Below are 26,083 nucleotides of genomic sequence, written 5' to 3' on the forward strand. Positions count from 1 at the left end.
CAATAGCTAATACTTCGTAACCGCTAATTTTTAGCAGTATATTATTTGGATCCACCTGCTAATATGTGATTGGATAGCGAGATGAAGGTATATATACCTATTATTAGTACATATTAGCAATTTTAAACCTGCTAATGAAACTAATTATTACTGGCTCTTCAACTAATAATTGGCAAGTTATTAGCAGGTATGTTTGATCCACTAGTACTAATTTTGGCTGCTAATTTTAGTGCTAATGAATCAAATAGACCCATATTTGATTTCCAGCGAGTGCCCCTGGCCTCGAGGTATGAGTTAGCGAGCATTTTGCTTGGTTTCACAGGAGACGGGCTTCGAGTCGCCTGAAATAGCAAGGCAAGGCTCGCTCACGCAAACGAAACGTGGCAAAGCTTGCTCAGGAACTGAACACGCCTCAGAAACGTTCACGAGCACTCGTCACGAGAAACACAACGCAACACCAACACAGTTGCAAATCGCAATCGTGCTCCAACGAGGAGCCGACAATTTCTCCACGAGAAACCTCTCATCCAGGGCTTCGTACCAAGATCACTCGATCGCAGCCGTTGGCCCTGCATCAGACGGCCTCCGCCATGCTCCATCGCCCCACCCAATCATCGACGCACACTTGTCGCCGCGCCGCGTCTCCTCCCGCGTCTATTTAACCCGCAGCCGAGCCCCCCAGCCCACTCCTCCCACGCACTCCGCAATTCCGCTTCCGCATCACGCAGACAAGCAAAGCTAGCTAGCGACCAACCCAGCGCCCGCGAGCTCAGATTCCCCTCGCCTCGCGCACCGTCCCGTTCGGTCGGTCCAGCCCCGCAGCCCAGCGAGTGCCTGCCAGCAGCAGACAGCCATGTGCGGCGGCGCCATCCTGTCGGACATCATCCCGCCGCCGCGGCGGGTCACGGCGGGCCACCTCTGGCCGGAGAGCAAGAAGCCGAGGAGGGCCGCCGGAGCCGGCAGGAGGAGGGCTCCCGTGGAGGAGGAGGCGGAGGAGGACTTCGAGGCCGACTTCGAGGTGTTCGAGGTGGAGTCCGGCGAGTCGGAGCACGAGTCCGAGGATGAGGCCAAGCCCTTCGCCGCCCCCAGGAGCGCGCTCGCTAGAGGTATTCGACTGGGTTCGTCGCCGATTTCTTATGTCTTAACTATGCACTGTATACTTCGGTAGGTAGTTGGGAATTTTGGGCCACTGGTTTGGGGGTTCGTACCATTGTTTGGGCTTGTTTGTGATTTCGGAGGTAGATTTGGGTTCGTAGGTAGGTTGTTGCTTGGATCTGGGAGAGGTGACGAGCTAAATTCGCATAGATGATAGTTTACTCCGATTGCTTCGAAAAGCCGTAGCTGCTGTACTTTACTATTTCTTCTATAGGAATTTCATTTCTGCATTTTTTTTCATCCGGTTCTTGGTTAATGCAGTGAGACCTTTGTTGCCATGAATGATTGCTGTTATTAGATCATTAGATCAGCACAACGTACCTAATCATTTCCTCTAACGTACCTGTTGCTAATCATGGGTCTCGTGAATTTTTAGCTTTAGTCCCAATATTTTCCCCTTAGTCACGCATGTGTTGGTGTACTTCAAGGAATCTGTCCAGATTGCATCGGATCTATGGTTCTTTCATGATGTTGGCATTGAATTGTGGCCGTTCATGTTCGAATTTACCTTGTGACCGAGGGAAAAGAGGGACAATCGTGTGTTCCAATCTGGAGGGAAAAGAGGGACAATCGTGTGTTCCAATCTGGCTATACAGCAGCTTGATATGTCTGAACGAAGATTGGGAGTATTGTTCTGTTTATTTATTTATCTATTTTTCATTCTGAATAATCATTTGTTGGCCAGTCTAGTAGAATTTGTATGTTCATGTGCATCATTAATGCTTCAATTCTAAGTCTATACTATGGTATAGTAGCACACTTTCAATCTATTTCATGGCCACAGCTGATGTCTTATGTTGATCTCCTTCCTTGCTTTAGATGGATTGAACACCGGTGCAACTGGTGTTGATGGCCCTGCTGCAAATTCAGTTAAAAGGAAGAGGAAGAACCAGTTTAGGGGTATCCGCCGGCGCCCATGGGGTAAATGGGCTGCTGAGATCAGAGATCCACGCAAAGGCGTTCGTGTCTGGCTTGGTACTTTCAACTCTCCCGAAGAAGCTGCCAGAGCTTATGATGCTGAGGCACGCAGGATCCGTGGCAAGAAGGCTAAAGTCAATTTCCCAGATGAGGTTTCGGCGATTTCTCAGAAGCACCGTGCTGGGCCTACCTCTCTGAAAGTGCCTGAGATGGACGTTGAAGAGAAACCGATTATCAAGATGGCTGTCAACAACATGACCAACTCAAATGCATATCACTACCCTGTTGTCGGCCACAACATGCCTGAGCCATTTATGCGAACTCAAAACATGTCATTTGCTCCTTTGGTGAATTCTGCCGCCCCCGTTCAGGAACCTTTGGTGAACCTGTCTTCAGACCAAGGTAGCAACTCCTTCAGTTGCTCAGACTTCAGCCTCGAGAATGACACCAGGACCCCTGACATAACGTCGGTGGTTGTTGGTGAGTCTGCATTCGTCCAGAACGCCGATCCTGCTGTGGTGCCTCCTGTGATGGGGAATGCTAGTGTTGATCTCACAGAGTTGGACCCATATATGAATTTCCTGATGGACAGTGGTTCAGAGGACTCAATCAACACCCTTTTGAGCTGTGATGGATCCCAGGATGTGGTTAGCAACATGGACCTTTGGAGCTTTGATGACATGCCCATGTCTGCTGGTTTCTACTGAGGTTGAGGCCCAGCGACAGGTGCTTGTACATAGGAACAAAGGGTAAGCATGTGTAGTAATAGAGATTGGCTCTTTCTGATACTTGCAATTTCCATTCCTTTAATTCTTTCTTCTCTCCCTGTGTTTCAGGAATAATGTTCTGGAGATGAAGAAACGCCTGTGTGGCGTGCCTGCAGGCGTGCAGTAGCTGTGGTATTGGTATATGCTTAGATGTTCAGTCAGTTTCTTAAGTACCCATTGGCGCTGGACATGTACCTTATTTTTAGTTTGACTATGTATCCGTGACAACAACTATGTGTCTGCAATTTTTATCTTCCTGCCTTTACTTCAAATGGCTTTGAACATTGCGAGTTTGTAGCCAATATATGTGTACTATGTGCTTGGTTTGCTATTAGTCGAGCTCATCCTTCGCTGCAATGTGATTAGGCTTTTGTGGGCATGCATGTGCGCGTAGCACGTCTATGGAAAAGCATTCCATCGAAATAGATGAATAACAATCAAATTTCTTCATAATGGATGAATAACAATCAATTCTTCTTTTTGGGGAAGTCAGTTTCTTGATGCATGCATATGGTCTAGGATGGCACAACAATATATACCTATAATTAAATCCATATTACGAGTTCTACCCATTTATTACCAATAATAATTGTTTTACAAAGGAGCATGGAGCATGGGCTAAAAGTGGATGTGTACCAGGAACTCCAAATTAGCCATTACCCATTTGTTTTCGAGTGCAAAAAAGTGGTCGTGTATCAGGAACTCCAAATTTCTGGCCCACACACCAAGGCGGGTTTTTGGTGTACACGGCTCATGGGCACAATGTTTTGTTGGATGTTGAAGAACCCTAGTACCCAAACGGTTGCCGCAGCTGCCATCATGAAACCTCACGCCTTGCGTGGGCTAGCAAACTTAGACACATGACTCTACGGGGAAAAAAAGAACAGAACATGTTAGAATTTCATTTCTAAATAGGAGACATTGTTCTAATTTATTTTCATTGTACAATGTTTTTTTACGAGCAAAGAGAGAATTTTATTAGCTAGTCACAAACAAATTACAATCGGCACGTAGGAAGGACCAGACGCACATAGGCAAATTGTACAATGTTTTTGTGAAGACATCAAATGTGTGTACCATTGTGATGTGCAGCTAGAGTACGAGAGAGGAGCCTGTGAGGAATGAGAATGTTGCACTGTCGCAGGCTTCCGATGGCGATTCCGACGAGGAGGCGTGCGATTTCATTTCAATGGTCGGCACCGTCGCGAAGGACTTTCCCTTTCCGTTCTTGCTTTCTGAACGCGAGAGGAGGGCGGCAGGGCCTGGGCTGGGCGGTGTTTCGTTTGCTCGCAGAAGAGCAGGGGGTAGAACCGGAGAATCGCAACTCGCAACTGGCAAGCGCGGATCCAGAGACGCACGATGCACCACCCACGGTGCTACCTGCCCGTGCCGTCCGCCTGTTTGGTTGGGCTTGGGCCCGTCAAACGTGAGTACGTGACTGCTGCCTGTTGGGTGGGCCGTATGTGTCATGTGCAGATGGTCCGCCGCTGACATGGTGGTGCATGTATTTAGGCAGTTAGGCCAACAGAGTGCACAAATTTTCTCAAAAAATAAAAAAAATAGAGTGCACAAATGTGAAAAATTATTTTATAACCACCAGACGTGCTATCGTCCGGACGTCCGATATAGACGCTAGTGTTTGGATTGGTGCCCGCACAGGGAGCGAGCGAGCGCCTAGCGCGATGGGCTCGCAAGCGAGCGCATTAGCAGTGGGAGTGCGCCGCCTCATACGTCAGCCGCGCCGCTCCGGACATCGCCCGCGTCGTCAATCGCTTCCCACGCGCATCCTATGTGCAACACCCCGATTTACTTTTGAAACAGTTGCAACATACAAAAAGAAAACAGATGAAACACTTGAAACAAGCGCCTAAAACACTTACGGAAACGCCTGAAAAACATTTGAAAACCATTGCAAATATACATAACATCCAGATGAAACACTTACAAACATACGTATGAAACACCTGAAAAACACTTGAAACATATGTTTACAAAATGCATGTATATGCAACATCCAGATCTACTTTTTCAACATCTAGATAAAAATACTTGCAACATACGTCTAGAACGATGAAACATAGCATATACACTTGAAACATGCGTATGTAGCCATTACAACATGTGCAATATCCAGATCTACTTTTACAACATCGATATACAATACTTGCAACATACCTCTAATATCTGAAACACTTGAAGCATACTCTTAGAACATGCGGTTTTCACCCTTCTTTTTCCCGTAGGACACGACACAGAGCGAAAGAACGGCCAATTCCAGCAAGCCGGCGAGCGAGGATGGTGACACGGCCTGGTAGCGGGCAGCTGTGCCGGCGCCTGGCCTGGGCCCGGCTTGCGACGGCCACCTCTCCTGGCTACCTGGCCATACGTGGCGGCCGGCGTCTACGCGTCTGTGTGGCTGCTGCTGGTGATCATGGGCAGGCAGGGCTGCGAGGGAGGAGGATGTAGTGATGGAAGGGGGACATCGGTGAAGGAGAAAGGCGAGCACGGCGTCGCCAGCTACAAGCGCCCCGCCCCAGTGCCGTGTCGGGAAGAAAATCAGCGGTGTGGAAGAGAAATATGTCAGACAAAGACTGTTAAGCCGTTTATATGGGCCGGATCAAATTAAAATAGCGCCTAACTGTCGGAACGCCAGTTTTTTTCCATGGTGCGAGTGCACTCGACAAGGAATACCTGGCTTCGCCCCTGTGAATAGAAACCTTACCCAAACGAACATCAGTTGGTCGCATTGTATGTACTACTATAACGAAACAGCATGCCTTCCCACCGTTGACCGTTCAGAATGTCGATTATTTATACATTTGTCTAAATACAAATCTAGAATCGGATAGAAAAGAAACATACAAAACGAATTCGAATATATCTATTTAGCGTTCTTATTAAAATTGGATGCAAATACCGAAATACAGATATTAATATCATGCGTTTTAGATATTTAGACATCCAAATTCATCCCTAACTACCAGGCTGGCCTGCTTTGAGTCAAGGATATTCAATTAAATATCTATATTATTTTATCAAACAAGTAGTAATTATATTATATATGTTGAGGACTTTCAAGTTACGATCAAATCTATAAATCTAGATATAATGTGCAATTATATCTTTAATTTTCTATTTATTATACAGATAAAATTAGTACTATATGAAACACTAGGCTTTATATGTTGTAATAATGGACAAATCTATTATCTTAGTATTTGGTCAATAAAAAGAGGGTCCATATTAAATCTCAAGGTCTAGAAATTACTACATTAATTGAAGAAAATAAAATCAAAATTTCAGTGGACATCTAATAAATTGCCCACTACTATCATTAGCCAAAATTTGTCCAAAATACCCTCTTGCCTATTCTGTTATTACCTAATGTACCATCATTATCATTAAGAAAAACATAAAACCGATAAAAAAAGAAATAATAACATGAAGCCAACCACATACTAAATTTAAGGTGGTAATCCAAATAATATGATACTCCTCTATAATAAAAGACAAACATTCCTGAGTTTTTTTAGAAAAAGAATAAAGACATACTAGTAAATAAAGCAAAGAATAATATAAATCTAATATAAGAGCATAATGATCTATCTATATATTATGAAAAAGATAGAAGCGCTGATGAGCGTTTACTTGAGTTTTTTTTTGGCATGTTTGTTACTGCACTATATAAATGTACAAGTATTTTTATCTCTCCTATTACAAGGCACCGGTATAATTACTAGTCACACACGTGCGTTGAAGTGGAATAAAATGAAATTTATTTTAATTATACTCTAATCCGCTTTAATGTATATAGATTGAGACGAATACATACGCCAATCTGCTTTAACGCCCATAGATTAAGACGAATACATGCGCCTCAAGCAAGTTTATGAGATGGGATGTCATCCCATATTCCCATTCCCGTTAGCTGAAGGTGTCAAAGAAAGGGAAGGGATTGATTGACGCATGAGCTGATGCAGGCCAACCCTTTTAATCATCGATGAACTCATGGCTCGCGAGAAGCCCCATAATCAACTCTTTTTTAGCCAGGTCTACAACGTCACTGCTCTCGCCACCCTCTCCGTCGGCCGCTAACCCATTATAAATCGTTGCATCCCGGCGATACCCGACAGCCTGCTTGCCGAGCTTGCATCGAGGAGAGTTCGGGGACCGGCCGGTGCGGAAGGAATCGACAGGAGGTGAGTCTTTTTTCCTCCCCTCCCCTGTACTGCCCGCCTCGATTCAAAAAGGGCAACGATTTCACTGCGATAAGTTTATTTAGCATAGGCTATCTGAAATTTCCCCTGCTTCTGTTAGAGCCGATTATTTCGATTTACTGACTTGGCACGAATTGATCCTGCAGTTCAGTTCAAATGGCTGCTGAGTCAGAGAACGGCAACTGCAATGCTTGGGCAGCGAGAGATCCTTCTGGAGTTCTCTCACCATACAAGTTTAACCGCAGGTGACTTCCCCCTCCTGATTTGGTGAAATTGCATCATTTTTTATCACTCTGTGTCTTCTTGCTATGCTAGACGCCTACTAACCTATTTCTTTGGGATATTTATGGACCGTATTGTTTCCATGCCTGTTTCATAGCTGTTTTCAAACTAGCATGTCTAGTGTGGAGCAACTAGCCAACTAGTGCAGCTATTTCTGCTCGTGGTCTGTCAAACTAAATTATGAAATTGATGCTTACAATGGGGCATTGAGTGAGCATTTTAGGTCTGATGGGATTAGCAGAAATTTGAGTGCAAACAGCAACGTGCTTGTCTCTCTGTTCAGCTAGCCTATTGGTTTCATTTTCATAACGTCTTCTTATGAGAGCTACTATATGTATAATAATTTTCAGAGCAGTGCAAAGCAGCGATGTTGCGCTGAAGATCATATACTGTGGAGTCTGTTATGCTGACGTTGCTTGGACACGGAACATGAACAATGATTCAAAATATCCTTCGGTTCCTGGGTAAGCGCGTTTTCAGATCAATAGATTGAATCCTTCAGAGGAAACAAAACATCACAGTCGAAACATCATATTTGTCAATGGTATTAATTTGTGCAGGCATGAGATAGCTGGAGTTGTAACTCAGGTTGGTGCAGATGTCAAAGGCTTTAAAGTGGGTGACCATGTAGGTGTTGGAACATATGTGAACTCATGCCGAGATTGTGAGCACTGCAATAGCTCTCTAGAGAACCACTGCCCAAAAGTAGTTTATACTTTCAATCGCATTGATACAGATGGAACTGTCACCAAGGGGGGTTACTCCACTCACATTGTAGTCCATGAAAGGTATGGCAGTACTGTTTTACTTGGCTGTTCAAACAAGAATTTTTTTATATTGATAAAAGCTAGTATAGGGATGAAAACAGGTTCCATTGTAATTTCATTTGCCTATTTGATCACACTATGTCCTATTCAAGATGCTATGTAATTTCTTATGAGAGTGAGTAAAATTTGGGTCATTGTTATCCTTTCATTTTCATCAAAATCAATACATTATGAAAGAATAATATATAGGTCCATATAAGTCACTATTGACACCATGATGCTGGTTCAATAAAGCTTGTCAGATAAGTAATCACATTTTCTGTTGATAAATTAAAACTTTAGGTATTGCTTCCAAATACCCGATGGCTACCCTTTGGCAAAGGCAGCGCCTCTTCTATGTGCTGGAATAACTGTGTATACTCCAATGATGCGACACAACATGAACCAACCTGGAAAGTCACTTGGGGTCATTGGACTCGGTGGTCTGGGTCACATGGCTGTGAAATTTGGTAAAGCCTTTGGTCTTAAGGTCACAGTTTTCAGTACAAGTGAATCAAAGAGAGATGAAGCCATCAACCTCCTTGGAGCAGATAATTTTGTTATATCATCAGACACACAGCAGATGGAGGTACTAACCTGCACATTGCATAATTTCAACATACCTAGACACCTAGTACTTGTACTTTATCTGTTTCAAAATATGAGACTGTTTTATTTTTGTCCTAAGTCAAAATTCTCTATTTTTGACAAAGTTAATAGAAAAATGCACGAGTATCTATAGCACAAAATCATTTCATTAAATCTACCATGAAATGTGTCTTTATGGTGCATTTATTTGGTATTGTAAATGTTAATATATTTTTCTATAAACTTGGTCAAAATTAGAGAAAATTGACTTAGGACAAAATTAAAACATCTTAAATTTTGAAATGGAGGGAATATACCCTGCTTGCCTTCTTGATAATATGACACCATCTTTTGGTGGGGTTCTTTTTATTTCTTCATTGTATTACCAAAGATCAAGCACATCACACCATCTGTTTGCCTATTCTTTTTGCTGGCTTTACGCTACAGCACGCTGCGGCTGGCTTGTTTCTTAACTGCGATGAACAGTATTTACTACTTTCGTTTTGCAACAGCAGCCAGCAGTGCAGCCAGCCGAAGAGGCCCACTATCTTTCTCATTGTTTTGCTATTTGACTTTAAAGTTTCAGGCAGCCAGTTCTGTATATGACCATGGATAGTTTTCTTATGCTGAGAATAAAGATAACAGCTAAGTAATGTTTGTTCTGCTTTACCTGAAAACTGATCGTGAATATATGATCTCTTGCTTTTGCAGTCCCTGAAAAACTCCCTGCACTTCATAGTTGATACCGCTTCTGGTGACCATCCGTTTGATCCATATCTCTCTCTCCTTAAGGTTGGTGGTGTGATGACACTAGTGGGCGGCGGCAGTGAGATCAAAATGCATCCTGCAAGCCTTAATCTTGGTAATTCTCTGTTTTGACACTGTACTGAAAAAACATGGTAACAGAAATAAATTATTTAAATTTAACCTGAACTGCTTTTTTAGGTGCGCGGACCTTGTCGGGTAGTCTTGTTGGAGGTACAAAAGACATCCAAGAAATGGTTAACTTCTGTGCAGCGAACAAAATCTATCCAGAGATTGAGATCATTAAGATAGATTATATCAATGAGGCTTTGGCGAGGCTTGTTAATCGAGATGTGAAATACCGCTTTGTAATTGACATCGAGAACTCTTTCAAGTAGCATGCTGGTTCACATGGTCTCGTCTTTCTGTTAGTGTACAAGAGCAATCACAAATGTGAGTCATGTCGAATAAACTTGATGTAATGCTGCAACTCATTTACAATTCTAGTCATGTGTTAATTTCATTATTGTAATATTAGGCAAAATATTCGGTGCAAACCACATCTTCGGTGCAATCGTGAAAACCCTTTGCAAAACCATACTTAGGATTTTTTTTAAAACTTGAAACTATGCACACCAATAGTGCATCTATAGATGTGCACTGTCACAAAATTTGAGATCCAAACTCGATTTGCAAAAATTCATATGAAAATAACAAATTTCATTCGCATCTGGATTTTTGTCCTCTAGTGTATATGCGAATGAAATTTGTTATTTTCATATGAATTTTTGCAAATCGAGTTTGAATCTCAAATTTTGTGACAGTGCACATCTATAGATGCACTATTGGTGTGCATAGTTTCAAATTTTTTAAAAACTCCTGAGTACGGTTTTAATGGGGTTTTCACGGATTGTATCGAAGATGTGGTTTCCACTGAATATTTTACCGTAATATTTATGCCTTCTCTTTTTTTTTTCTGTTTTTTGACTCAATAAAACCGGCTGACAATAGAGGTTGAATATAAAATGATACAAGAAACAGGGAAAAGGTGAGCTTTCACCGAAGCCGTTCCTTCTCGCGGATGGCTTAGATGCAATGATTGCTTATCTTGCAGCAGCAGCAGTGACTGCATAGGATCTGTGTTCGCGCCTGACGGTACTCGAGGTCGAGGCTACCTATCCTGATATGGATGGATTCACATTGGTTTGGTATGGAATCGAATCTAGATAGCATTATTTACCATATTTTATTTCGAATCTGAATACAGATACAAAATGGATATCCCAAATTTAGTTTCGCATTCGGATATGTACTATGTTTTTAAGATAGTGTATTTTTTTGGGAACATTTTTAAGATAGCGTAGATAACACATATAAACAAATATTTCTATTATAAGCAAATGTACAAAAAATCAACAAAGGGTTAGATAAAATGTTTCAATACACATAATATTCATCTATAATAAAATAAAGTACTTAAAATTAATATGTAGTCATATTAAAGTTAATTAAACTTAACCTTTATATATCGTTAATTATAATATTATAATTATCATAAATATAAGTTTTAAAATTATCATAAATTAAAATTACCCTTTATGATCAGGCCTAATTAGTCATAGAGATAACTTTTAAATAGTTTAGAAGAGTTATATTAAAATAATTATCATTTACAATGTTAATCAGCCATAAATATAAGTTTTAGATGGTACTTTGTTCTTCACATACAGATAGTGTCAAATATTTCATATTTTTTAATATGAATTTGAAATTGGATAGAGAAGAAGCATAGAAAGCGAATTCGAATACATCCATTTAGCATCCATATTAAATCGGATGAATACTTTTGACGTCCAGATCTATCCCTAACTACCGGGCTACAATGCGGGGTCTGCTTTGAGTCAAGGGTATTCAATTGAATATCCATTGTTTTTTATCAAACAATTAGTACTTATATTATAATGTTGAACACTTTCAAGTTATGATTAGATCTATAAATCCAGATATAATGTTCAATTATATGTTAATTTTCTATTTATTATAAAATAAAATTAGTACAATATGAAACACTAAAATTTATGTTGTAAGAAAAAAATCTATTATCTTACTATTTGGCCAATCAAAAGAGGATCCACGTTAAGGGGTTGTTTGGCAGGGCTCTTCGTGAGAGGCTCCTCTAGAGGAGCTTTATGGCTCCTCCAAAACGGACCCCGGACTCCTATGTTTTTAAAAACGGCTCTTGCAGACAAAACATTTGGTAGGGCTCCTCTAGAGAAGCTAGAGTCGAAGCCAGGAGCCCCGCCAAACACAAGCGTTCACGAGGGTTTACTTGAGATTTTTTTTTTGCCATGTTTGTTACACTATAAAAATGTACAAGTACTTTTATCTCTCCTGTTACAAGGCACGGGTCTAATTACTAGTTTTTTTTACCTTTAATATTCTGAATATCCCGACGGTATCCTGATCTCATTCCTATTAGCTGAAGGCGTCAAAGAAAGGGAAAGGGTTTGACGCGTGCGCTCAATCGCTGATGGGCCCTCGGGGGCCCAGCCCGTCCAATCAGCGATGAACTCATGGCTGGCGAGAAGCCCCGTAACTCCGTAGGCCGGAACCCTCTCCAATCGAATCCATCCACCGATCAGCCGTCAGCGGGACATGATACGGCCTCCGCCCTTCCAAGCAACTGCATCTTCTTCCCTTTACGCTCACTCGCCGTCGGCGGCTACCTGCATCCCGGCGACAGCCGACAGCCTGCTTGCCGCGCTTGCATCGAGGAGACTTCGGGGACCGGCCGGTGCGGAAGGAATCGACACGGAGGTGAGTCTTTTTTTTTCCCTCCCCTCCCCTGCCCTGTACTGCCCGCCTCGATTCGACTCCCAAGGGTCAACGATTTCACTGCGATGACTTTGTTTAGCATAGGCTATCTGAAATCCCCCCTGCTTCTGTTAGAGCCGAGTCTTTCGATTTACTGACTTGGCACGAATTCATTCTGCAGTTCAGTTCAAATGGCTGCTGAATCAGAGAACGGCAACTGCGATGCTTGGGCAGCGAGAGATCCTTCTGGAGTTCTCTCACCATACAGCTTTAACCGCAGGTGGCTTCCCCCTCTCCTGATTTGGAGAAAAGTTGCGTCATGTTTAGCACTCTGAATACTGTCTTCTTGCTATGCTAGACCTATTTCTTTGGGATATCTATGGACCGTATTGTTTCCATGCCTTTCTATGCAGGTTACGTTTGGTTTTCAGTGTGTTTGGTACCTGTTATCAAATGAGCACTTCCAGTGTGGAACAAGTAGTGCAGCTATTTCTGCTCGTGGTCTATCAAGACTAAATCATGAAACTGATGCTTACGATGGGCATTGGGTGAACATTTTAGATCTGATGGGATTGCAGAATTTTGTTTAACGTAAATGGGCAGGATCTGCCGTTTATTAAAAAATAGGGGAAGCGGCCTAAGCCAACAATTATACAAATTGATTACAGAAATTTGAGTACAAATAACAACGTGCTTGTCTTTTTGTTCAGCTAGCTTATTGGTTTCATTTTTGATAACTTCTTCTTATGAGAGCTACTATGTGTATAATAATTTTCAGAGCAGTGCAAAGCAGCGATGTTGCGCTGAAGATCATATACTGTGGAGTCTGTTATGCTGACGTTGTCTGGACACGGAATATGCACCATGATTCAAAATATCCTGTGGTTCCTGGGTAAGCGTTTTCAGAACAATACATTGAACCCCTCTAGAGGAAACAAAACATCATAGTCAGGAGTGCCGATTAAGTGTTGCCCGTTGTCCAAAAATGGTGTCTGTATTATATATTTGTCAATGATATTATTCATTGGTGCAGGCATGAGATAGCTGGAGTTGTAACTCAGGTTGGTGCAGATGTCAAAGGCTTTAAAGTGGGTGACCATGTAGGTGTTGGAACATATGTGAACTCATGCCGAGATTGTGAGCACTGCAATAGCTCTCTAGAGAACCACTGCCCAAAAGGAGTTTATACTTTCAATGGCATTGATACAGATGGAACTGTCACCAAGGGGGGTTACTCCACTCACATTGTAGTCCATGAAAGGTATGGCAGTACTGTTTTACTTGGCTGTTCAAACAAGATTTTTTTTTATATTGATAAAAGCTAGTATAGGGATGAAAACAGGTTCCACTGTAATTTCATTTGCCTATTTGATCACACTGTGTCGTATTCAAGATGCTATGTACTTTCTTATGAGAGTGAGTAAAATTTGGGTCATTGTTATCCATTCATTTTCATCAAATCAATACATCATGAAAGAATAATATATAGGTCCATATAAGTCGCTATTGACACCATGATGCTGGTTCAATAAAGCTTGTCAGATAAGTAATCACATTTTCTGTTGATAAATTAAACTTTAGGTATTGCTTCCAAATACCCGATGGCTACCCTTTGGCAAAGGCAGCGCCTCTTCTATGTGCTGGAATAACTGTGTATACTCCAATGATGCGACACAACATGAACCAACCTGGAAAGTCACTTGGGGTCATTGGACTCGGTGGTCTCGGTCACATGGCAGTGAAATTTGGTAAAGCATTTGGTCTTAAGGTCACAGTTTTGAGTACAAGTGAATCAAAGAGACATGAAGCCATCAGCCTCCTTGGTGCCGATAATTTTGTTATATCATCAGACACACAACAGATGGAGGTACTGCCCTGGATATTGCATAATCTGAACGTACCTAGGCACCTCGTACTTCATCTGTTCCAAAATATGAGATGTTTTATAGAAAACTCTATCTTTGACCTAGTTTATAGAAAAAAAGCACTAGTATCTACAACACCAAATTTATTCTGTTGAATCTACTGTGGAATGTGTTTGGTATTGTAGATGTCAATATATTTTTCTATAAACTTGGTCAAAGCTAGAGAAAATTGACTTAGGATAAAACTAAAACATCTTACATTTTGAAAGGGAGGGAATATACCACATTTGCCTTCTTGATAATATGACACCCCTTTTGGTGGGGTTCTTTTTATATTGCCAAAGATACAAGCACATCACATTGTTTTCACATGGAAGGAACAGATAGCAGATCACTATCTTTCTCATTATTTTGCTACTTGACTTTAAAGTTCCAGGCAGACAGTTCTGTATATGACATTGGATAGTTTTCTTATGCTGAGAATAAAGATATGTTGCTAAGTGATGTTTGTTCTGCTTTACGTGAAAACTGACCGTGAATATATGATCTCTTGCTTTTGCAGTCCCTGAAAAACTCCCTGCACTTCATAGTTGACACCGCTTCTGGTGACCATCCATTTGATCCATATCTCTCTCTCCTTAAGGTTGGTGGTGTGATGGCAATAGTGGGCTTTCCAAGTGAGATAAAAATGCATCCTGCAAGCCTTAATCGTGGTAATTCTCTGTTCTGACACTACTAAAAAAAACGTGGTATTAGAAGCTAAATTATTCAGATTTAACCTGAACTGTTTTTTAGGTGCGCGGACCTTGTCTGGTAGTGTTACTGGAGGTACGAAAGACATCCAAGAAATGGTTAACTTCTGTGCAGCGAACAAAATCTATCCAGAGATTGAGGTCATTAAGATAGATTATATCAATGAGGCTCTCACGAGGCTTGTTAATCGAGATGTGAAATACCGCTTTGTAATCGACATCGAGAACTCTTTCAAGTAGCATGCTGGTTTACATGCTCTCATTCTTTCTGTTAATATACTAGAGCAAACACAAATGTGAAAGTCATGTCAAATAAACTTGATGTAATCCTACAGCTTTTACGATGCTAGTCAAAACCCTGTGGCATAGGCGTCAAATAGCAAATGTAAGCATCCATAATTGGACAGCAAGGGGAAATAAGTATATTGTGATGTGATGATAAAGTCGCTCTATGAATAAGGCATCATGTATAAATGAATCAAAATTATCCAGACTCAGCATATCTGGAGTATGTTGGAAATTAAATGAACAAGGGAAATCGGAACCGGCCTCTGTATTTAATGCAGCATATCCAAGCACAAACAAAACAGAATCAGGCTCCATTCATTGACAGAGTTGATAAAGATGTTTGCAAAGGCTGTTACATAGGGTGTGTTGAGCTCATCCTATTAATTTGAAAGCTTAAGGCTAACTTTTTAGCACACATGTTTGTGGTAGTGAGGATGTGTTTTTATTGAGGATAAGATTGGATGGAAATAGACGAGGATTCATAATTTTAGAGATAGGGAGATTGGGCGGATAGTGTAACACCCTAAAAATTTCTCTTTTTAAAATAGGGTTAAAAATATTTAATTTGGTATTTTTGTGCTCATGAAAACATAGGTAAATAATAATTTTTATTAAATTAGAATTTAACATAGGGCTTAGCAACATTTTTGTGTATTCATGCCATCACATTTTGTTTATTGTGATGAGGGTTTGATCTAAATTCAAATTTATTTAAAATGTTTTTGAAAATGGGTTTGAAAATAGAATTCAGGAAAAGAAAAGAAATTTTGAAAATAACAGAATTTAAAAAGTTGTAAAAATTATTTTTGGGGAAAACTTACTAAAATGGGTAATTTTGCCGTGGGACACTAGAGAAACAGGAAATTGGCCAGTGAACACCGTCAACGTCGAAATTTGCTGGCGGACATTACAAATTTGTGATTCTTTGCTGAGAGACACCGCGCTAATTATTTTATTCATTTTTTAGTTTTGAGGAGAGAGAAGGTACGACAAATGTCTAAATTGCCCTCGTCTTCAACCGTTGTTCACCGGCTATTTGCTATAACACACCGCCGCCGCCGATTTGGTCGTCCTTCTTCGACGAACAACGTTTGCGACCGACGCGACCCTCTCCATCCTCACACGAGCGGCGGTGCGGGCCTCTCCATCCTTGCGCGGGTGGCGACGAGGCCTCCCCGGCCTCATGCGGGCGGCGGCGCGAGCTCCCCGGGCTCACTTCCTAGGCGGGCGGGCGGACGGAGTGCAGGTTGGGCATGGAACGGCCGGCGTCGCGGCCTGGGCAGGTGTGGGTGGCCTCGCCGGGGCTAGCCATGGTGGGCGCGGTCGGTGTCGGGACCGGGCTCGTGGCCTGGGCAAGCGCGGGCTGACGGAGCATGGGCTGGGCGTGGGGCCGATGGAGGTCGCGGCTTGCGTCGCGGCCTAGGCAGTTGCGGGCGGCCCCGCACCTCGCCGGAGTTGGCCATGGTGGGTGCGGGCACACGACCTAGGTAGGCGCCGGTGGACGGAGCGCGTGCTGGGCACGGGGCAGATGGAGGCTAGCGCCCGGTGTTGCGGCCTGGGCATCGATGTCGGCCAGGAGGCACTAGAGTTGCGCGAGGTCCGCCTCGGACTACGCTGCTAGGGCAGCGAAGGCACGGGCACAGCCGTCAGATGCAGCGGCGGCGGAAGATTCGGATGTGGTGGTGGCTAACTCGGCGGACCAAGTGGTGCTGGAGTTGGCCAGAGCGATTCCTGCCCGCCGGCGATTGGAGGACATGGATGGACCTCATGGGGTGGACCCTGAGGAGGAAGATGACCATTGGGGCAATATGGTCTTTTCACTGCCCTTTCTCAATCCCAAACTGTGAAAATTAATATTTTAATTGCTGCGGTGTCTGGTGGCAAAGAAACACAATTTCATAATGGTACTGGGCATATTTTCGAGTTGGCGGTGTCCACCGACAAATACCACGTTTGTCCGATGTCCCACAGCAAAATTCCCCTACTAAAATTGCTCATTTTTGTTTGAATTGAAAAGTGTATTTGAAATCCTATTCAAACTTGATTTGGTTCCTATTTGAAAGTGGTTTTGAAATAGGAAAAGAAAATAGAAAAAGAAAAACTCCCTCTCCCTCTCCCCTCTATTCGGCCCAGCTCAATGGTAGGCGGCCTGCTCCGCTCTCCCTCATTTCTCTGCGGCCCATTTTCTTCCCCACGCGGGCCGCTTCACTCTCTCTGCAACAGGTCGGCCCAAGCCACGCAACGGCCCAGCCGGACCGCACGCTCGCGCCCCACCTCTCTCACCGCCAGCTAGGACCTGCGCTCTCTCTCGCTGACGATGCGGCCCCACCTGTCGACGCAATCTCCTTCCTCGAGTCATCGTCGCGTCGGATTCTGCCGCCACCAGGACTCCGTTCCACCACCGTCTCGGTCCTTGCCGTGTTCCCCAATCCACCCGCCCCCTTAAATACCTAGCGCCGCGTCTTGCTGCCCTCCATAACCCTCAGCACATCCCTCGCCTCGCCCGAGCTCGAGTCGCCATGCCAAGCCACGAAGCCCTAGCAGCGCCACGCCAAGCACCGAGCCGCACACCGTCTTTGCCTTATCTCCAACCGTGAAAAGTGCCTCGGTAAGTTCGCAATGATCTTCTCTACCTTCCGGTGCCCTTGTTTCGTGCTACTGTAGCTCATAGGCTCTTATTCAAAAATGCTGGCGACCTCCTCTGCTTTTCCTGGCCATGGAGCTGCCGCTTAGTAATAGGGCTACTTATATAACTTCGCATGTAAACGTCCTAACTTTTTGCAAAAACAGGTTGTCAAATTTTAGTTTAGAAAAGGTTTTCGGAGCCTTATTTCCTCATTTGCGCTCTGATACCACCTGTGGTAGAACCGCCTAATCTAATGCCTCACAGGAGTGCTTGTCTTCCATTAGACACTAAGCACTCAAGGGAGAACACTAAATTACTCGGTTCCGTTGGGCACACCCCAAGGGAGAACCCGAAAATCCACATTTTTGCCATCAGGATCACAAATGAGAGAACAAAGCTTACATCATTCTTAACCATTTCATACATCACTTTTAGTACAACATCAGAGTATAATAGTTATTGTATAACAGCGGAATGTAATCATATTATCAGAGTTATGAACAATTTAATGTATAGCGGAATATAAACATGTGATCAGAATTACAGCGGAAATAAACATCTATTAATGACATGATGAAGTATTGATACATAAACTACTACAACAGATTATGAAACTTTCATTTATAAAAACATTTGGTGAGAGTTATAAATAAAAAACTACGATCGCGACGTAAAGGAATCCTCGCTGAGCCCACCAGGAGGAATCCACACACAAGAGTCAGCCTTAGCATCCACCTATCACCTGCAACAGGGAAAATAAAACCCTGAGTACTCAATTGTACTCAGCAAGTCTTACCCGACAGGAGGAAAGAAAAGACTCCAAGGATATGCAAGGCTATCTGACTTGTGGGTTATTGCATTTGCAGGAAGCATTACTAAGCGTGTGTCCTTATATTCGATTTTTATTAATGGCCGCATTGGTTCATTAACTAACCATTCTATGTAAGCACCTGTGCTACTTTTAAGCAGGTGGTAAGCAATCAGATTTCCTTTTTCCATCTTCCATCTTTCAGTTCTTACTACGATGCTAAACCGTAGACAAGCCGTACCAGATTTCTCGGCGATTCACGAATCAATGCCCCCAGCTGGGTACCCCGAAAACACACGCCCCGCTTGTACCCCAGGCACAAGCAAGACTAAACCATCACTCTCCTGTCCCGGGTGTCCAGGTCCCCGTCTAAACTGGGACTCCAAGCCCCCGCCCCTGAGTCCCAGACTCAGTGCGGTGCAAGGACCTCCTCCACCAAAATAAAACCCTAACAGTCGGTTCAGAAAGAGCCGAATCTGCGACAAGAGAGCAACAAGTCTTCCAAGCGCCCATACATAAGTATGTGCTCGGGATAATAAGTCTGTGACCTGCCTAGAGCCTTATGCAATGATCGGTCCTTAACCGACCAGACAGGGAAAGCAGTGTAACCAAGCCATGCCCCGCATCCGCGGCGACACAACCTCTTACACCCACCAATACCCAAACCATATCCCTACCCGGTCACCATTTTTCCTTTCCACCATTTATATTTTTTAAGTGATAATAATATAGTAACATTTTTACTATATCTCGCGAGTGACAGGCAATCACTCGACTTCTACCGGTGTCCTGTAGCATAGCAATCTACACGATCCTGTCATGCTAGTAAGACTCATTGGATAAAGATATATATGCAAGTGGGTTTCATTCAACTCCTTAAAACTTAATGCACAAATATAATTTAAACTGTAGAAAAGTAGGGGTTATGCACCGGGGCTTACCTTGGTAAAATATAACCAAAAGTTAGCATTCAATCTCCGTGACATGATCACCATAGCATCATCTTTCAGCTACTCCTATCGATCCCATGACCCATCATCGTTCCTCGTCCGGCGAGTAATGTCGACTCTGGCCCGCGTGCAGCTTGCGGACAGAGCAAGGAAGTCGAGAGAGTGAGAAGAGAGCTAGAGCTATGGAGAGCAGAGGCTCGGCTGCTAGACGGCGCAGGCTCGCATTTTATAGGCCGCGAAGAGAAGCTGTGAACCGTCGGCAAGCTTGATTTAGCGAGATGCAAGAGTCTGTGAAAAACAATCTTGCTTCGGATATGGAAGGAAGGAAATAGTTTTATAATACTATATTATATATCTACAAGTATGGTTAACAGCGAGGTCAAACAATCCAGGGCGATGGACGTGTCGTATGTGACAAGTTGTACGAGCACATTTATGACGACCGACTCTGGCTACGAGAGAAGGGAGAAAAAAGATGTGACATTGCCCAGTCGCTGCCTGCGGTGAACAGTGTTTCTCAGCTACAGCTACCGTGTTTTACCGGGCTTATTACAGCAGATGGTGACTACCTGACAGTAGTCATCGTCGGATAGTGAGAGAAGCTAGCTAGGCTAAACAACTAACTACTTGCATTGACAGTCCCTAGCTCCCACACAGCTTGCTTGTGTGTGTGTGGCGTGCTGCACATGCATCACATTCTTTTCCTAATAACACGTCATAGACTTGACTTTTGTCATCGTGTACGGCACGGTATATAATGCATGCATGTATACAGGGGACATCTAATTAATCCATGGGAGACTTTGGTGCTTGAGCTAGTACACTATAGCAGGAAGGCATGACTTAGTTTGCAGGTGCATACCAAGGATGGTCAAGAGCTGCAAGAGGTCATGGAAGTCATGGTTCTCTGTAGAAAAGCAGTGTTTTCTGTGTGCTACAGTGTTCGTGGGAAGAAGCTGACCATGCTTGGAAAAAGTACATGCACGAACAGAAGCAAGCCGTGGAGATTCAAGCAGCAATAGGAGAAGCAATGAATGGGCAAGTTGGAAAGAAGCCAACAGAAAAAGTACAAGAAAGGGATGATCAATCAGTAAAGAAGTGTTGTACCAAATACCTCATTATTGTTGTTTTAGTAATAGCCGTGTTAGTTCAAGCTTGCCTTTTGTGGCTTAAGTAGAGTACGTGAAGCGTAACAAGCTATTACTTGCCTCTGCTATTAATTCAAGTGCGTGTTTGATGGGCGCCCCCCGACCAACACGACGATTGACTGGGTATATATGCCATGGCCATGGGTCATCCCTTCCGCCAATCCAATCCAGTACATGGTTCGTCATCCGACCAGTCATCATCGCCAAGCTAGTTGCTACCAAACCAGGTGTAGAGCAGCACAACACAACCCTAGAAATTCATATCGTTAGGGCTGCATGAGGGGCTACTGCTGCTCACATGGCTGGCTATAGTGCTCAGCTACCGCGAAATACTAGTACACAAATAATTGGTCAGAGAGACAGAACTAGACTTGCACGAAACGTATGTGAGTGTGTGAGCCTGATGAGCTCAGCTTTTGCTTTCGGCTATCCATCTAGGTGGCCGCGACGAGTGTTTATATACTATACGTAGCTTATAAACTGCAGCATCGCAACGTTAATAAACTTTCTAAAGCTCATCTTTTCTTGGATCGCACGTACCACGGCATTAAACAGAGTGATCACAGAAGAATCTCTGCGTTTGCAGAGCAGCGAACGAGCAGCGTGCTCAGCGGGCCGAGCTTGTAAGTGAGATTAATGCGTAGCGTGTGCGATGCTGTTGCTATGGTCGGCAGCACTATCGTTATTATTTCAGCTCTCAAATATTCATCAAGCCAACTATTTATATTTTTAAACACGGCTAAAGCACTAAAGTTTGTTACTCGATATTTTAACTGTAACCAAAATCATACTTCGAATTTTACTTAAGAACTCTATACCAGTCAAATCGTATTTTGGGTTATAAAAATTGTTTTCATGTTTAATCCATCAGAACAAGCCATTAGCCATTTACTTGCTAGAATCGTTATCGAATATTCCTAAATATTTCTACGCACTACGTAATTTAACTTGAGCGTTTATTTGAGTCCACGAAACTAAGTCACACAGGATTCGCTTATCGGCTCAAGTACGTTTAAATTAAAAACCCGATAAAACTCGATTTGGAAATTTTTCTTAGGCCTAAATCGTGGTGCTAAACAAGTTCGTAACACCAGGTGTGTTACAACCAACCCCCCTTAAAAAGAATCTCGTCCTGAGATTCGAAGCAAGAACCTAGAAGAGGGGAAACGCGATCATATTTCGTAGATCAGGGATTACACGAAAGATTACACGACTTCGAATACTAAACCACACGGGGATCTAGGGATACATGGTTAAGAGCAACCTGGTACAACCGAGACTTAATCCAGAAGTCGAGATAGACGAGGGCAATGGAGAAACAACAAGATAATGATTATCCAAAATATGGCGTGGCACCAACAGATCCAGAAACAGTCGATGGAGAAGTAAAACATTGTGAACCCTAAGGTTGCCTACCCCAAGGGAACTTGAACTTCTTCGATAAACCAGGATCCTTTCTTCTCCTCAGATTACACCATCACCTCAGACTGATGAACCTAATTCCACGAGGGACGACTAGATCTCGTAGCTCTGCTCCGAATGCGAGGGAATGGAATGAAGAAGAAAAAGAGCAAGGACCAAGGGTATCTTATAGAGGCGAATGGAGGTGGGCGCAACACACCGGAAGCGGATGCGGTGGGGATGGGATACACAGACGGTGCATGCTGTGGAGATAAGGTCAGAGACATCGTGCGCTTCCTGCGCGAGCGGCGGAGGAAAAATAAAGGAGAGGAGAGGGGGTCCGCTCGACGAGGCAGGCGTGCAGGCGACCATGTTCACAAAAGAAGAAAAGAGGGAGGGGAAGGGGGGTCCAGTACAGGGACGAGGCATGAGAGTCGAGAGCCGACCAGATGCTGGCGCAAAGGAAAAGCACACAGTGCACAAGGACGGCGAGTGCGGCACGATGCCGCGGCCACGCGAAAATGGGGCAATAATGGACCCGACACCGACGGCGTTCGCAGGACACGCAACGTAATAACCCGGCATACGTAGTGCGGTCAACTAAATACAGGGCTTGGGACATGACATCCCCTCAGGCTTTACAATCACTCCCTACTACGCGAGGCTAACTTTCCTTACTACTCTTCTTTTTCTTTCCTTCCTTTCCTTGCCCACAATATGTACAACCTCTGAGAGCACGACATACACGCTTCCTCCAAAACCACCTCTTGTTTACCTTGAGCGAACACTTCTGCATCAACCCGTTGTGGATTTCCCGTTTGAACACCCGAATATTTTCAAGGAAATTATTTGTAGCAAAGCGGTATGGCAGTGTAACTTGGTAAAAGTACATGGTCAACAACCTCGATACCAGCGCGTGCCGAGCAGTGTCACCATGTGGCAGCTGTTCCACAGAGAGCCCTCGATTTCATCGCGGCACCATAAGCTTTTAACCAGGCAACTATTACCAACTTACACGCCATGAAGGCGGTGGGGTCATAGACCCCAGAATAAGGGGAGTAGTGCAGAAAGGAAAAAAATCAAACAACAAAGGTTTCCTTCACAACAAGGGACAAGGAATTCAAATCCAACGGCGGATTTGTTTTAAAGAGATTCAAGTGTTCTGCTGGGACATCCACAATTAGTCGATATAGTGTCCAAACATCCAACCACTGCGGATCTGCTGGCATCTGAATGTCAACTTCTCTTGTAATCCACCTAACATCACCCTTGAAAACTTTAAGCACATCTAACGAAACTTAAGGTAGATGAACGCAATAAACACAACGAAATAAACAAAATGCACATTCCAACGGTCTTATATGGGTACAACGTATAGGCATTCAGGCTCCCATTCACGACACAGCATTCTCCTACGATCGGACGATCTCGACAACTACGGACGACAACAACGGCAAGAGTACAATACCGGAGGACAGCAACGAAAAACACAACTACTACGGGTACAGCATCCCAAGGCAACTAATCTACATCTTTTCATGGCAATGGCTGAGTGAGGGGAACCAAAGTCTCTTCTTCTAACACTTCCGAGGGTGGAGGTGCTGGCGGTGCTGCAACACCAGTTCTTCTTCTTTCTGGCAGGTGGATAGGGATCCCTTCCAAAATCGGGGCATCCTGCCTTTCAGCAGCCAACATCCTTCACTTGGCCCTGGTGACAAGATAGGCTACACGCAGCTGATGAACATGCCGGTCTTCAGCCTCATGTAGAGCGTCCGACATGGCAATCTCTCGTCTCTCAGCAGCTGCAGCACTGGCATGCGCTTAGGCGAGCTGCACCTGGAGCATCCGGTTGAAGATCTCGGCTTCCTCGGCGTGACTAAGGTAGATCCTCAGTTCCAAGGCTTGCCGGTCATACTGCTCATCCAGAGCAAGCAGGTACGTGGTCAAGTGCACCATGGTGGGACTGTCCTCTTGCGCATCTCACCCTTGCAAAGCCTCCATGTGAGCCCTCCATGCCCGCCGATTCCTGTCCAAAGGTGGAAAGAACCGCATGGGGGTACGGGCAATGGGCTCCTCATAGATCTGGCAGAGGTACCACAAGGCTTTGCGGCCACAACCTGGTAGGTGTCGATGAAGCGAAACCCGGTTGCGGTCACACTCTAGGCTTTAGTGAGGTCGGGGAACTCCTCACTCTTCCCGATGTAGATGGTAACCTCACACCGCTCGGTGCCATGCTCCTCATACTCACGGCCCTCATACTTAGGACGATCTTTGACTCCGAGCTTTTGTAGGATGGCATGTAGGATTCTGGGAAAACCCTCAATGTTCAGGCAGTAACTGACTAACCCTAGGCTCCTGCCATCTCTGGCTGGTGGTTGCAAGGAAGGCTGAGCGAAAAGCTGGCTCAAGGAAAAGCTAAGTCGAGCTAAAGTGCGCCGAGTGGTGATATCAATAGCTAAGTCAGGCTCTGCTTATAAAAAGCAGAGCGCTCAGTGGTCCTGGCACTGGTTCACCAGGGTTCCCGCGCGAGATCACTACGACGAATCGACCAAATTCCGCACATTCGAGGCGAGCGACTTGCGATGCCATTACTGACTAGTACGACTGTAGGGCAAGGGTCCGACAAGAGTGCAGAAAAGGGGTGCGGGCAGACGTGGGTCATGATAGGCGTGAACCACAGGCGAACACGGAGCACGAAGCCATAGTGCAGACCTAACTCAAGAACAGGAACGAGTCAGTCGTGCACAATGCGACACGCGTGACACCGATGGATGGCGTATCTACTAGCAATACGAGCGCTACGATGCACAAACAGGATATGCATGAATGCACGTCCTATACGTCCTTTCACTGTTGCCAACATATAGGGCAACCGGTCTCAGATTTTTGGCACATCGTTCTCTTCCTGTAACTAGTCGATACTATCGGACTATGCACGAGTCAGTGTACCTATAGAAAAAACTTGATTAATCCTATCTAAGTCAGCAGAGTGCCATCTATCCTGAATACATCACCATAGTAATAGGGCTACTTATATAACTTCGCATGTAAACGCCCTAACTTTTTGCAAAAACAGGTTGTCAAATTTTAGTTTAGAAAAGGTTTTCGGAGCCTTATTTCCTCATTTGCGCTCTGATACCACCTGTGGCAGAACCGCCTAATCTAATGCCTCACAGGAGTGCTTGTCTTCCATTAGACACTAAGCACTCAAGGGAGAACACTAAATTACTCAGCTCCGTCAGGCACACCCTAGGGGAGAACCCGAAAATCTACATTTTTGCCATCAGGATCACAAATGAGAGAACAAAGCTTACATCATTCTTAACCATTTCATACATCACTTTTAGTACAACATCAGAGTATAATAGTTATTGTATAACAGCGGAATGTAATCATATTATCAGAGTTATGAACAATTTAATGTATAGTGGAATATAAACATGTGATCAGAATTACAGCGGAAATAAACATCTATTAATGACATGATGAAGTATTGATACATAAACTACTACAATAGATTATGAAACTTTCATTCATAAAAACATTTGCTGAGAGTTATAAATAAAAAACTACGATCGCGACGTAAAGGAATCCTCGCTGAGCCCACCAGGAGGAATCCACACACAAGAGTCAGCCTTAGCATCCACCTATCACCTGTAACAGGGGAAATAAAACCCTGAGTACTCAGTTGTACTCAGCAAGTCTTACCCGACAGGAGGAAAGAAAAGACTCCAAGGATATGCAAGGCTATCTGGCTTGTGGGTTATTGCATTTGCAGGAAGCATTACTAAGCGTGCGTCTTTATATTCGATTTTTATTAATGGCCGCATTGGTTCATTAACTAACCATTCTATGTAAGCACCTGTGCTACTTTCAAGCAGGTGGTAAGCAAGTCAGATTTCCTTTTTCCATCTTCCATCTTTCAGTTCTTACTACGATGCTAAACCGTAGACA

General features: G+C 43.9%; 3 protein-coding genes across 4 annotated transcripts; all 3 read left to right on the forward strand.

Annotated features, from left to right (window-relative positions):
- Window positions 1-693: 693 nt before the first annotated feature.
- LOC136520289 (ethylene-responsive transcription factor 1-like) lies at window positions 694-3,174 on the forward strand. Its single transcript, XM_066513741.1, has 3 exons — window positions 694-1,106; window positions 1,975-2,822; window positions 2,910-3,174. The coding sequence occupies exons 1-2, from the start codon at window positions 854-856 to the stop codon at window positions 2,778-2,780; spliced, it is 1,059 nt and encodes a 352-aa protein (XP_066369838.1). The 5' UTR covers window positions 694-853; the 3' UTR covers window positions 2,781-2,822; window positions 2,910-3,174.
- A 3,693-nt stretch (window positions 3,175-6,867) lies between these two features.
- LOC136520257 (probable cinnamyl alcohol dehydrogenase 1) lies at window positions 6,868-9,995 on the forward strand. Its single transcript, XM_066513711.1, has 7 exons — window positions 6,868-7,039; window positions 7,204-7,302; window positions 7,690-7,803; window positions 7,900-8,127; window positions 8,449-8,734; window positions 9,445-9,595; window positions 9,679-9,995. Exons 2-7 carry the CDS (start codon window positions 7,214-7,216, stop codon window positions 9,873-9,875), a joined length of 1,065 nt encoding a protein of 354 aa, XP_066369808.1. The 5' UTR covers window positions 6,868-7,039; window positions 7,204-7,213; the 3' UTR covers window positions 9,876-9,995.
- Window positions 9,996-11,991: 1,996 nt separating this feature from the next.
- LOC136520256 (probable cinnamyl alcohol dehydrogenase 1) lies at window positions 11,992-15,399 on the forward strand. 2 transcript variants are annotated; one of them, XM_066513709.1, is made up of 7 exons: window positions 11,992-12,294; window positions 12,478-12,571; window positions 13,070-13,183; window positions 13,325-13,552; window positions 13,873-14,158; window positions 14,719-14,869; window positions 14,952-15,399. In XM_066513709.1, the coding sequence occupies exons 1-7, from the start codon at window positions 12,051-12,053 to the stop codon at window positions 15,146-15,148; spliced, it is 1,314 nt and encodes a 437-aa protein (XP_066369806.1). In that variant the 5' UTR covers window positions 11,992-12,050; the 3' UTR covers window positions 15,149-15,399. The 2 variants fall into 2 exon arrangements, with proteins under 2 accessions (XP_066369806.1, XP_066369807.1); XM_066513710.1 differs by having other exon boundaries at window positions 12,146-12,294; window positions 12,473-12,571.
- The last annotated feature ends 10,684 nt before the right edge of the window (window positions 15,400-26,083 follow it).

Source organism: Miscanthus floridulus, chromosome 18 (assembly GCF_019320115.1).
Source record: "Miscanthus floridulus cultivar M001 chromosome 18, ASM1932011v1, whole genome shotgun sequence".
NCBI classification, from domain to species: domain Eukaryota; kingdom Viridiplantae; phylum Streptophyta; class Magnoliopsida; order Poales; family Poaceae; genus Miscanthus; species Miscanthus floridulus.

Bases quoted from the DNA above. Each gene is read 5' to 3' on its own strand.
- LOC136520256 (XM_066513709.1), top strand. From the start codon at position 12,051: ATGGCTGGCGAGAAGCCCCGTAACTCCGTAGGCCGGAACCCTCTCCAA. The intron at 13,184-13,324 runs GTAAGCGTTTTC...TCATTGGTGCAG, and splicing joins AAATATCCTGTGGTTCCTGG to GCATGAGATAGCTGGAGTTG. The intron at 13,553-13,872 runs GTATGGCAGTAC...ATTAAACTTTAG, and splicing joins CACATTGTAGTCCATGAAAG to GTATTGCTTCCAAATACCCG.
- LOC136520289 (XM_066513741.1), top strand. From the start codon at position 854: ATGTGCGGCGGCGCCATCCTGTCGGACATCATCCCGCCGCCGCGGCGG. The intron at 1,107-1,974 runs GTATTCGACTGG...TCCTTGCTTTAG, and splicing joins CAGGAGCGCGCTCGCTAGAG to ATGGATTGAACACCGGTGCA.
- LOC136520257 (XM_066513711.1), top strand. From the start codon at position 7,214: ATGGCTGCTGAGTCAGAGAACGGCAACTGCAATGCTTGGGCAGCGAGA. The intron at 7,303-7,689 runs GTGACTTCCCCC...AATAATTTTCAG, and splicing joins CCATACAAGTTTAACCGCAG to AGCAGTGCAAAGCAGCGATG. The intron at 9,596-9,678 runs GTAATTCTCTGT...CTGCTTTTTTAG, and splicing joins TCCTGCAAGCCTTAATCTTG to GTGCGCGGACCTTGTCGGGT.